Source organism: Arachis hypogaea, chromosome 4 (assembly GCF_003086295.3).
Source record: "Arachis hypogaea cultivar Tifrunner chromosome 4, arahy.Tifrunner.gnm2.J5K5, whole genome shotgun sequence".
Classification (NCBI taxonomy): Eukaryota; Viridiplantae; Streptophyta; class Magnoliopsida; order Fabales; family Fabaceae; genus Arachis; species Arachis hypogaea.
Window position 1 is genome coordinate 31,571,724 of NC_092039.1, and position 12,968 is coordinate 31,584,691.

The 12,968-nt window shown below is 31.9% G+C and overlaps 1 protein-coding gene across 1 annotated transcript; it reads right to left on the reverse strand.

The window, feature by feature from the left end:
* Nucleotides 1-2,158: 2,158 nt before the first annotated feature.
* LOC112794790 (oxysterol-binding protein-related protein 4B) lies at nt 2,159-5,236 on the reverse strand. Its single transcript, XM_025836772.3, has 6 exons — nt 5,090-5,236; nt 4,048-4,293; nt 3,719-3,815; nt 3,168-3,462; nt 2,962-3,064; nt 2,159-2,524 (listed from the first exon to the last, which is right to left on the reverse strand). Exons 1-6 carry the CDS (start codon nt 5,234-5,236, stop codon nt 2,273-2,275), a joined length of 1,140 nt encoding a protein of 379 aa, XP_025692557.1. The 3' UTR covers nt 2,159-2,272.
* Between the last annotated feature and the right edge of the window lie 7,732 nt (nt 5,237-12,968).

A 12,968-nucleotide genomic window follows, 5' to 3' on the forward strand; every position in this document is an offset into this window, starting at 1 on the left:
GGGGGCACTGTTATGGCCCACCCCAATAAAGGCTGAGGTCCATTCAGCAGACTACTGACCTGACGGGTTCCCGACCCGTACGAGCTAAATTGACCCACGCGTCACATCACCTCATGGAAAAGATCTAGACATTTGGCGGAAGCTTTCACGTGGATGGGCCCAAGTAAAAGGGTCTACCCGAGTACAAGGTATAAAAGGGGAGGAATCTAGCCTTCCCCCAAAGTACGTCATCTTTTATCCTAATTAGCATCCTCGTCATACGAACACTTATTTTAGTATCAGAGTGTCCTTGCAGGTGTCCCCACCCGCCGACCCACTGATGATTGTGGTTGCACTCCTCCTCTCTGATGCGTAAGCATCTTTTCTATCTTTTTCTAATGAATTTGCATTTAATTTGTTGAGTTTAATCAAGAATTAATTATCTTTTAGCCACTATGGATGTTACTTTGAGTTGTGTGTAATTCTATTTATTTTAGATAGTATTTGGCTGGATTTGATGGAGTTTTCACAGAAAAAAAGAAGAAGGCGAATGATGCTGCCAACTGTGACCTCTCTGCACTCAAACCTGAATAACTCGAGCTATAGAGATCCAATGGACGTGATTTCAGTGGCGTTGAAAAGCTAACTTTCAGAGCTTTCCAACGATATATAATAGTTCATACTTCTCTTCCAAGACACATGGCCAAGGCTACGCCTAACTTGAGATTTCTCAAGTTAGGCGCGATACACAACAACAATACGCAACATTAAGCCTTGACTCTTCAAGTAAGGCGCAAGATGTCTCCAAGTAAGGCGCAGCTTCAAGCCCTCCACACCAAGATGCGCTGTCCACCTCAAGTAAGACACAACAACTCCTCAAGTAAGGCGCAGCAATACACAACACAACAAGCAATATTGGAGGAGGCATTTCAAGTAAGGTGCACACTATTCCAAGTTAGGCGCAAGGCCTCCTCCAATCAGGTGGTCTCCATGCCTCTCCTACAAGCTGCGCGAGATCTTTTAATTAATTCTGATTTAAATTTTATTTTATTTTAAAATAGAAAAAGATATTATTTTAGTTTTAGAAAATAGATTTTAAATTAATTAGGATTAGATATAAAAGAGAAAAGAAACTTCTCTTCTATTTCACCTCATCCCAATTTACAATTTACCTGAATTCTAGTTTTTCTCTCTAAACCATGAACAACTAAACCTCCATTGTTAAGGTTAGGAGCTCTGTCTATTGTATGGATTGATTCTCTTATTTTTTCTATTTTAATTTATGTATTGATTCATATAATTCAAGAATTATTTTCGTTCTTTATTTTATGAAATTGGGTGGAACGGAAGTATGACCCCCTTTCTAATTGAGTTCTTTTATAACTTGAAAAAGCTCTTTACTTGAACAACAGCTTGAAAACATATTCTCCTAAATTTATAATTATCTGGATTTAACGGGATACGTGACATATAATCCTCTTATATTTGGGTAATTAGGATTTTTGTGGTATATAACTAGAATTGAACTTCATCCTCTAATTGGAATTAATTGACCAAGGAATTGGCGGTTGATGAATTTTAGAGGAGACTAAAAAGGTTTAAGGAATTAGGATTTAGTCATATATAGTTTGTCAGAAATTAAATCTTGCATGATTAAAATAAATTAATAAGAAAAGTCAATCCAGAAAATAGATAACTCTGAAGTCTTAACTGTTTTCTCCATATATTATTCACAACTTCTTTACTGCTTGCTTTCTTAATTTTCTGAATTTACTGTTTAGTACAATTGAGACCCAAATGCTCTTTTCTGTTTGTCTAACTAAGTAATTTAATCAACTATTGTTGCTTAGTCCATCAATCCTCGTGGAATCGACCCTCATTCATTTGAGATACTACTTGGTACGACCTGATGCACTTGCCGGTTAGTTTGTGGGTTATAAATTCCGCACTACTCTCCAAGCTCGCACCCAGATCCAGACACTTTACACCCTCCAGTTGCTCTCGACTAGCTGGACCTACCCCTCCCCCAAGGTGGCCCACCTGCCAACCCACCGACGATCGTAGTTGCACTCCTTCTCGTCAAGCTCGCACCCAAGTCCAGATACCTTATACCCTCCGATTGCTCTCGACTAGCCACCTCACCGACATCTCATCCCAGCGAACAATCTAACAATAATTATAGTCACCATAATATAATCATACTAGAATTAGCCTTTTAAGTAATGTATCATAATAAATATTCATGCATGTCTGCAAGAAAGCTATAAATATAAATATAAATATAAAATAGTAATCACTCAGCAATGATAGGGGCATCTGACACAGAGGTATGCATAGGTGAACATTCCCAGCCATGCACTTTGGTATTAGACACCAAAAAATGGTTAGAAATCCATGTTTGACCCTTTGACTCTCTTTCTCTTAAGAGTTCCCTTTGTCTCTCTTCCACTGCATGCTTTGCTTCTCTTGCTTTCTCCCATTCTTTCTTCATTATGGCTTCACTCACTTCACTCCAAACATAAGCTGATTCGGTTGGCCACACACTCTGACCATAAACAACACAATCTCATGTCATGCATATTTAGGAAAACGTGACATACAATTATTTAAATCAATATCTAAAAACACTACTATATTATTATTGTTTGATGTTTATGTGTTAGCTTTATAGTTTAAGAAATTTGTAACCTAAGTCTCTATACTTTTTTTTAAAAAAAGAAAGAAATGAAAAGAAAAAGAATTAAAAAAACTTCAATTATGTTCTTATGGTCGTTCAATATGTATGTAAAAAATTAAAATGTTATGTAATGAGTTTAAGTCCTTAGGAGAAGTGTTACCACAAAAATTAGCTCGTATGATGAGAAAATCTAAGATTTTATAAAACTCCTTTTTAGATGTTGACCTCACGATGTGACATTTTTTTTCGAGTATGAATCTTACATAGTCAAGAGAAATGGGATAGAGAATAGTCATATATGTTACCTCTGCATCCTTAACCATTGGTGCTTGCAGTCCATTAATGACTTCTTTTGCATCATATATCACTCTCACTTTTCCGTTATTTGTATCCTTTACTTTTATTGTTCTGCACCATCAAAATGGTTATGAAATTAGCATAAATCTAAACATAGAATAAAATTAATTGTTTAAGAATCGATAAGTGAAAAATTTTAAAGACGATATAATACCTATTCCAATGACCATCAACTTTATACAGAACATTCAAAGTTGATGAATTACGGATCTTCCCTTTGACCACTTTCTGATTTCCACCAAAGCCAAGAAAAGAATGTGTTGATTTGTAAGATAAATCAGCCACAAGTCCTGTCTCTATGCACTTTATATTAACTGTACCAACCCAATCAACACTAGGAACAGGAATTATTCTGAATAAAAGATGAGGACAGTTCATCTCATATGTTTCTCCATGATTCAAAAGCTTCAATTGTCGTTTACCATGCACTTTAGCTTCAATTGATGTACCTGCACATTTGTTTGGCTATGGAAATAAAAAAGGTAGCCTATGGTGTGGCCAGAATTTATTACCATTCCACTGTGTGTATATTTTTTTAACAATCACATATAGAAATTATTTTATTTTATTAATTAGAAAATAATTTAAATATGTAATTAATTAATAATAATTGCATTTTTATACGGATATCAAGAATGACGAATAGTATTTTTCAATTTCATATGAAGAAGAATATTATATCTGGCCATTAAAAGGAGAAAATACCATAAAACTTTGGGACAGGTTGTTGGCACCAAACCATTTCTATGTTTTCTTTCTCATCTGTTGCATGTAGGGCGGTTACTGGAGGGTGGTGTGATATCTGTCGACAGGTAAAACTATAAGCCAACACCCTTGAAGTCTTCAACTAATATTATAGCTAATATCCAAAACTAAAAATAATAATAAAAAAATTCATAAAACTGTATCACTGTATGCTTGTCCGAATCAAAGTAATCTCAAGTTTTAGAATTATGTAGCCAAACTAAGCATTATTTATCGACAAAGCCTAACAGAAATAGCGAATGTAGAATTGAGAATGATTAATTAAATACCTGTTCCAATAATACGTTGAGAGTTCCCTTAGAGACATGATGAGTCTCACCAAGAATGGGATTATAGGGAGCAACACCAAAAGTTGCAGGGCGAGTGGTGGAAATGGACCATGCCATCACTGCTATCAACCTATCCAATGGACTCTGCCCTCTGTTGCATTCTCTTATTAACTCCATTCCTGTGCTGTACACTGACTCACCATAGCACTGAAGTTGCGACTTTGGCAAATTAAACAATGCTGGCACCTTCAAATCAATAACAATAAGGTAAAACAATTTTATATTCCTTTATATATAAAAATATCAACTGTCATAACTGTATATTTAAAATCAGCAATTAAATTAGTTATTCCTGTAAGATTTATTTTAGAATATGAAAAACATTGTTTTGATAATTAATAATATAAATATTTTAGTTATGAAAAAATTCTGAAAAATTAATGATTAGAAATAATCATCAACTGCAAAAAAGAGGCTTTTCATATTAAATTTTAAATTATTTGTCAAGAATATAAAAATAAAATGTTAATAGTTTTTTATAATTGTTTTTTGACTATTTCTCCTATTTTTAAATAAGTGTGCATTTTATAAAAAAAATTCTCTTACAAATATTTAACAAATTAATGTATATTAGTATCTGTTAAAGATAAAAGAGAATAATAATAATAATAAAAGAAAGTAATTACTATTATCAAGAAATAATTTTGTAACTTATTTTCTAATTTTTATAACTCTTACTTTTTAATTATTTTCTTAATTTACGTAGAGTAATTTTTTATTATTTTTCTGACAAAATTGAGAAGAAAAAAATGTTAGATAACTAATGGTTTTTATATTTATTTTATATAAGAAGGAGGGGGAGCTGAGAAGTAAAAGACGAAAATAGATTCTTTTAATTTTTTTATTTAAGAAAGTAAAATGTGGTTTTTTATTATATATTTTATAAATAAAAAATATAAAAATATATTGAAGAATTAAAAATTATATTTTGTTCTATCAATTAAAAAAATTAAAAAGATTTATTTCTGTAAAAAACAGTAACCTGGAATCGCGAGAGATCAGATCCTGGCCGTACATTCTTAAAAAGGCTTAGTATACGTTGCAAAAGATTAGGAGCGTCCAAATCAGATTCGCCTTCTAACGACAATGGCTTGGTCACCACAATTTTTCTCCTGTGTCCCTCCTTCATGCACCATCACATGTCAAATACTATATATTCTACCCAATATTATTTTCTAAAGCAGTAAATCAATAACCTCAAATAAAAATTAAATGTAGCAATAATAGCAAGAAAAACCCTTAAAGATGTGTTTTGTACACATTGTTTAAAGATGTTTTGAGTTTCCGTAATAAATTTTTTGGATAAATTACAAATATAAACCAAATGAAATATATATTATACAATTCTACCAAATTTAAAACTTTACAAACATCTATGAGAAGTACAATTTTATTTAGTTCGAATGAGACTCATTCGAATTACACAAATCAAAGAGTAATTCGAAGCAATTAAATTTGAATTACAATTGATCAACATAAATTAAATTGGACCAATTCAAATTATGCATACATGAATTTCAGAGGTAATTCAAATCACCTTGATTCGAACTACACACGTTTTATGATATAATTTGTAATACTCTTCTGTCCATTCTTTTATTAAAAATTAATAATTTATTAAAAAAATTATTAAAAAATTAATAATTTAAAAATTAAAAGATTTTATTAAAAAATTATTTATTTAAAAATTAAAAATATATTTTATTCCATGCATTAAAAGAAAAGCTAATAAAATATTTAATTACGAGACTTCTTTAAAATATCTATGAGCTATCAATTCGAATTCCATACAATACTCTTCTACCCAAACTATACTTTTAGATTTCATTGAATTAATTTAAAAATATATTTTAAAAATAAATCAACCAAATATATTTTTATTATTTTCTCTATTTAGAAACAAAATATTATTTTGGTAAATCAATTACCTTTCCTAATTTTTGAAAATTTGCAAACATATATTATTTTATAAATATAAAATATGAACTATATTTTCACATATATCAATGGAATTTTTTTTAAATAAACAAATTAAATATTTTATTTATTGAAATACGTAATTTAGGGATATTTATCATTGAGAGCTACTACACATTTAAGTATTTTCAGCAACTAAATTCAATCAAGTTGGCCTAAACCTAACAAAAATTACTTTCATTATACGTAGCGTGTACACACGCACTTCACTAACGCAAACGAAATCCCGCTTCACTTTGTGTTTGTTCTTCGTGTGTCTTCTCCTCCTTCTTCTATTGGTGATATTATTGCTGCGTTTTGTTTTTGTTTCTTCTTTTCCTCTTCTTTTTCATGTTATTGCAGTAATTTATTCTTCATTTTTGTTCGATATTTTTTTCTTTTTCTTGGTTTTACTCTTCTCAAGAGAGTAAATTAAGAAGAATTTTGAGAAAATAAAATAAGGAGAAGATGAAGAAAAAAGGATGAAAAAGTAGAATACGACGAAGCGAAAGATAAGGAGGAGGAGGAAGAAGAGTTTTGAATTGTGCAGGACAACAAGATCAAATGCATCAAAATTACATAGTGATTGCGACATAATTAACTCAGAAATACACCGAAATTACAGGAGTTTCTGAGTTTATAGAATGTCCAATTGCCGATTCATTTGTTATTACACAATAGTATTGTTATAATAATATTTCAGTTCATTTGCAGTCCAAGTATGCTGTCGCTGAACAATTTGTCCCAAAGATTGGGATGACATTCAAGACAAATTGAATAAAGTGATAATGAATAATTTCATTCTTCTTTGCTACAAAATTTAGTCAATACTTATCAGTAGCATAAAGTGAACCTCAATTAACACACAAATAAACCGAAATCAGTTCAAATTTGAACAAGCAGTAAAAAAGACTCAATCATAAAAAAAACACACATCAAATTTATTTCTGGATGCGAATGAACCTCAATTAAACTAAAAAATGAATCGAAATTATTTAAGAAATAAAAAATTTGGTCAATACTTATCACCAGCATCAAGTGAATCTTAATTAACATACAAATGAACTGAAATTAGTTTAAATTTGAATAAGCAATAAAAAAGACTCAATCATCAACAAAAAAAATATTAAATTCATTTTTGGATCCAAATCAACCTCAATTAAAGAAAGAAATGAACTGAAATTATTTAAGGAATAAGAAATTTGGTCAATACTTATCAGCAACATTAAGTGAACCTCAATTAACATACAAATTAACCAAAATTAGTTCAGAGTTTGAACAAACAGTCAAAAAAATTCCACCATCAACAAAAACACATTGAATTCATTTCTGGATCCAAATTAACCTCAGTTACACTAAGAAATGAATCGAAATTATTTAAGGAATAAAAAATTTGATCAATACTTATCAGCAGTATCAAGTGAACCTCAATTAATACACAAATGAACTGAAATTAGTTCAGATTTGAACAAGTAATAAAAAAGACTCAATCATAAACAAAAACTCATTGAATTCATTTCTGGATCTAAATCAACCTCAATTAAACTGAGAAATGAACTGAAATTACTTAAGGAATAAAAAATTTGGTCAATACTTATTAACAGTATCAAGTGAGTATCAATTAATACACAAATGAACTAAAATTAGTTCAGATTTGAACAAACAATAAAAAAGCCTCAATTATCAATAAAAACACATCAAATTCAATTTTTGACCCAAATGAATTTCAATTAAACTAAGAAATGAACCAAAATTACTTAAGAAATAATAAATTTGGTCAATACTTATCAGCAGCATCAAGTGAACCTCAATTAATTCACAAATGAATCGAAATTAGTTCAAATTTGAGCAAGCAGTCAAAAAGACTCAATCATCAATAAAAACACATCGAATTCATTTCTGGATCCAAATAAACCTCAAATAAACTACGAAATGAATCGAAATTTTTTAATAATGGCACCAAAGAAAATCAGAACCAATAAAGATGTTAGCAAAATGTTGGTGTTGTTGGTGATGACGATAACGAAAAAAGCGACGGCAGCGAAATGTTTGCGCGTGAATTTAAAATACTTTATTGGAGTTGGTTAGGGTTATGACTTGGATATAGGGCTTTATTCTTTATCATTTTGTGTCTTATTACATATCTCGTTTACATGGTAAAGAAGATAAGACATGAATTTTAAACAAATAAATAATTTGCACTTGAGATACATGAAAATTGATATACTCCACGTATTTTATTTACACTGTAAATAAAATACCAACATATCTTGTTTATAGTATAAACAAGATACGTGTATTATAAGTATAAAAATATAATTTTTTAAAATAATAAAAAATATTAATAATTTAATTTAGATTAATTTAAAAAGTAAAAAACAGTAAATTTTTTTATTATATAGATCGAATGAAATATTAACAAATATTTTAGTTGAATAATTAGATTAAAAAATTTCGAATACATATATTAATTACGCGGAGAAAAAAATGGTGATCGTAATTTTTTAAAATTTGAAAATTAAATAATAAAAAAAGAAGAAATTGCACGATTTAAAAATTTAAATAGATTATAAAAAATTAGTTGCTTAAATATAGTAGAGAATGTAGAGAGTTAATTGACGGCAAATATTGGAAACAGTAAAACATGCAAATGCTTATATACTTCTGCTTATTTTTATTTATTTATTTATTTTTATTTTAGGGTTAGGTACGATTTTGATTCTTAAGATAGAGGTTGAAAATTTTTTTCGTTTCAGGCCTTTTTTTTTGCTATAAAATAGTTCCAAAAGTTTAACTTAGTTTTAAAATCGTCCTTCGGACGAAAATACCCTTCCTCTTCCTTTTCCAAAATCAACCAAAAATAGAACAGAAGCTGAAGCTCAACCAGAATCATCACCACCACCATCTTCATCAAAGCATCAGTAACAACAACAATGCAACAATGTAATAAACATTAAAAAAAAATAACCAGAAGCAAAAGCAGAAACAATAGAATTAGAAACAAAACCAAAACCAGAAGCACAAACAACCAAAAGCAGAAGTAGAATGAAATTGAATTAGAAGCAAAACCAGAACCAAAAGCACAAGCAACCAGAACCATAACCAGAAGTAGAATGAAATTAGAAACTGATGAGTTTGGAAAACTCCTATTTAATTTTGATGATGAACAAACATTATTAAAATATTTAATTATAAAATTATTAATTTGATCTTAATTCATATTTGCTTAATTAATAATTTTGTTGTGCAGATTTTATGTTGGGCCGAAAAATGAGTTTGTGGTATAAGCCCAATAATCATCCTTGCTACAAGTTATATATTAAGAGGCTGAATTTTTATATTGATGGGCCAAGTTCAATGTTGTTACAACCAAGCCCATGGTTAATTTTGATGAAAGTTTCTTGCTTGATCCGAAACAAGATTCATCAGGAAAGCAAATGTTAACTAGTTGGCTAGTTTTAATTTTATTGCTACAAAGCCCAAATCTTATTGTTGATGAATGCTTCCAAACTTGGTCTGAAACCAAGATAAAATGAAAGCAAAATGCTTCCAACGGATCCAAACTTTTAACCATGTGATGGATTTCAAAATCTATTATATTGATAATTGATGCATGGGAAATATGAGAGAGAAAAGCTAATTGATTGATGGCCATAATGACAACACGCCACTCTAAGCTAGGGAAGTAAAAGCAACTTTTACCAACAAAGTGGTTTATCACATTGAATTGCTTTTCTTCTAAGTTGTTTATTCTCTCTCATCTCTTTCTTGTTTCTTCTTCGGTCTTTGTCCAGGAAGCTATGGACGCTATGCTCATCAACAAAGAAAAAGAAGAAGTTGCTTGTATCAAGACTATCAAGTTAATGATGGCAGGAAAAATAAAAATATGTAGTGGCTGAGATTGTCACCAAATGTGGTTAGATTTGGTGAGGTAATCTCGAGCTCTTCATGCTCAGAAAAGGAAGATGAAGATTCGACCAGCAAGGGAGATTCTTGAAGTATGGCTTGTCTTTGATTCTGCTCAACCACCACAGAGAGTAGCTAGAGTGGCGAAGTGATGGTTGAGGCAGAGATTGAAGCAGATGAAGTCATCATCATCATAAAGCATCAAGGGCCAGAAATCCATCTTGGAGAGGAAGCCAAGGATGGAGTGCCCGGATTGATGAAGAGTGATGATCAAGGAAGGACTAGAGGTAATTGCATGTTGGGTTTTGCATGGTTATCTCTTCTCTCTCTATGTGGCGAACCGGTTCTGTTTGTTGAAGGAGGAAGAAGTTGGTTCGGTTTTGGCTTCAATAAGTGGAGGCTCCCTTCTTCTATAATAAGGGTGGACAACCACTGTTTGAAGCAAGGAGAAAATTTGAGAGTGCAAGGCACAGAGTTCTCAGAGCTACCTGAGCTAACAGTTTTCTCTTCTCCTTCAATGTATTCTGTTTTGTAATTTTTCTGTTTAATTTTGTCATGTCTTGAGTCTCATGGAAAAAAAGGCAAACAAGTGAGATTTGTGTGAAAAAGCCATAGAGCGGAAAAAGGCAGAGAGAGCAAAATTAAAAGAAAAAGCCATAGATGTCTTAGAGGTCCTTTGTTCATCTATGTTGTGTATCATGATTCTGTGGGAATCCCCTTGTAAGTTGGGTTAGCACTTTACAAGTTGTAATCAGATTGATTATAGTGAAATTACATCATGTTTGTGATGGAGACTGGATGTAGGCTGCACTGCACTTAGCAGCCGAACCAGGATATATCTGGGTGCAATCTTCTTCTCCTTTCTACTCCATTTCTGTTTTCTACTACACAGGAGCAAAAACCAGAATTATCTCGTGCCAAGTGACGAGACAAAAAGAAAAGTCTCGTGGCTAGGGACGAGACAAAACAAAAAGTCTCGTGTGCAGTGAAGAGATAAAAAGAGTAAAAGTTTCCAGAATTAGTCTGACAAGTCAGCAAGTGTTATCAAGCGAAAAAGGGGGCTAAGATTCAACCCCCCTTCTCTTAGCCACTGAAACCATCAGAAACATAATCAGCAGAAATTAACAAAATCAACAAACGGTGAGGAGCATAATCAGAAATCAATGTAATTAACAAAATCAACAAATCCACAAATCAAACAAATTCAACAACATAAATAACAGAAACGGCGAGGAGCAGAAACGGCCGATGAGAAGAAACGGCCGGCGAGGAGCAGTGACGACCAGCGACTGAGCGAGGAGGAGCGGCAGAAATGACGAGCGGCGCGTGACATCCACCCTCTCGGATCTGCTGGCGTCGATGTCGAGCAAGGAAGAGGAGCAGCGACGAGATCTGGCGGCAAAATTCAGCGGCGAGGACCGAACAACGAGGAGCAGCGGCGGCAGCGGCAACGAGGATTCCCCTTCCCTTCACCACGGCGGCGCTGGCATGACCTCAAACGGCAATGACAGTGATGCAAATCCAAGCCAACAGTGACGCCAGCAAACTGCGGTTGTACTAGTGCGACGACAGAGAGGAACAACAACGGTGGTGATGTCAGGCATAGCGGCGAGTGATCCCCCCCTCTTCCCCTTCCCCTTCCCTGCCCCCACCCTCCGCGTGATTCCCCCTTCCCCTTCCCCTACGTTTTCTTTTTTTTTTTTTCATTTTAAAATTTGTTTAATTAGGGATAATTTAGTAATAAAAATTAAAATTTTGATAAAAAGAACAATTTTAAAATTAAGTTAAATCTTTGAAATCATTTTTTAACAAAAAAATCATAAACAAAATAAATTTTCAACCTCTATTTTAAAATCAAAATCGTATTTAATCCTTTATTTTATAACTTTTAAAGCTAAAAAGCGAGATATGATTTTGACGCAAACAAAACAAACACGAGACACACACGATGACACGAAACGATTTTTGTGTGATTTTAAGTTAAATTTTTTGTTTAATATTATTTGTAACACTACCACATCAGTTTATCAAAGTTTTCACTAATGAACATATTCTCGTTAACTGTTCACTGAATTTGATAATTTTTTTAATCCAAAACCACCCAACTAAAATATTTATCAAATCCTCCTTAGGAAAAAGTAGTGGACAGTGTTAAATCTGATTTTTAGAAAATAAAAAAAAATAAAGATTAAATTATACAGTTAGTCTTTATATTTTACTAAAATTGTAAATTAGTTTTTACGCTTTAAAAGTTTGTAATTAGACCCCTAAATAAAATTAAATTTTATAATTTAGTCCTCAATGTTTGATTTAACAGAATATTCGTTAGCATATTTCCTATTTTAAACATGTGAATTATACGTGTTTGACAATAAAAACTAATTTGTAATTTTAATAAAAGTACAGAGACTAACCATATAATTTAACCATTTGAAAATGATGTCCCACCCCTACTTCTGAGTTAACAACGATCACAAAATAGATACCTTCAACTGGTTCAGGCCCAGATTCATATCTTGCATGCATTTGACAGGTCCCAAAACACTTCAATAATCTTTGATGATGATTCATCACATAACTCAATCAATTTGCTTCCTTTCTTCTTCCTAAAGAACTTTGAATTTGTAACGTTAGTGGTGCTGATGAATAGATGATTACCGAAGCTTGTGGTGAGTCCTTGGTTGGAGTTGGTTCTGCACCATGTGACAGTGAACAAGAGCTGCTTCAAGGTAGTGAAGACCAATTTGTAGACACTGGAAACTGAGTTTTGGATTGAAGGTGGTAAAAAAAAAGTGTTGTTTGGTTAATGATGCAAGAGTTGATTGATGCGTAGCTTGAAGAACATGAAGTGAAATTAGATACATTATTCACTATGTTTTCACTGAAACAAGATACTATGTCCCTCATACCGTTAATGATGAAAATTTTGTGTCAGAAGGCACAAAGATCTGAACTTTTTTGTGAAATAAATTATGGATTTTTATTGGATTATATAATAT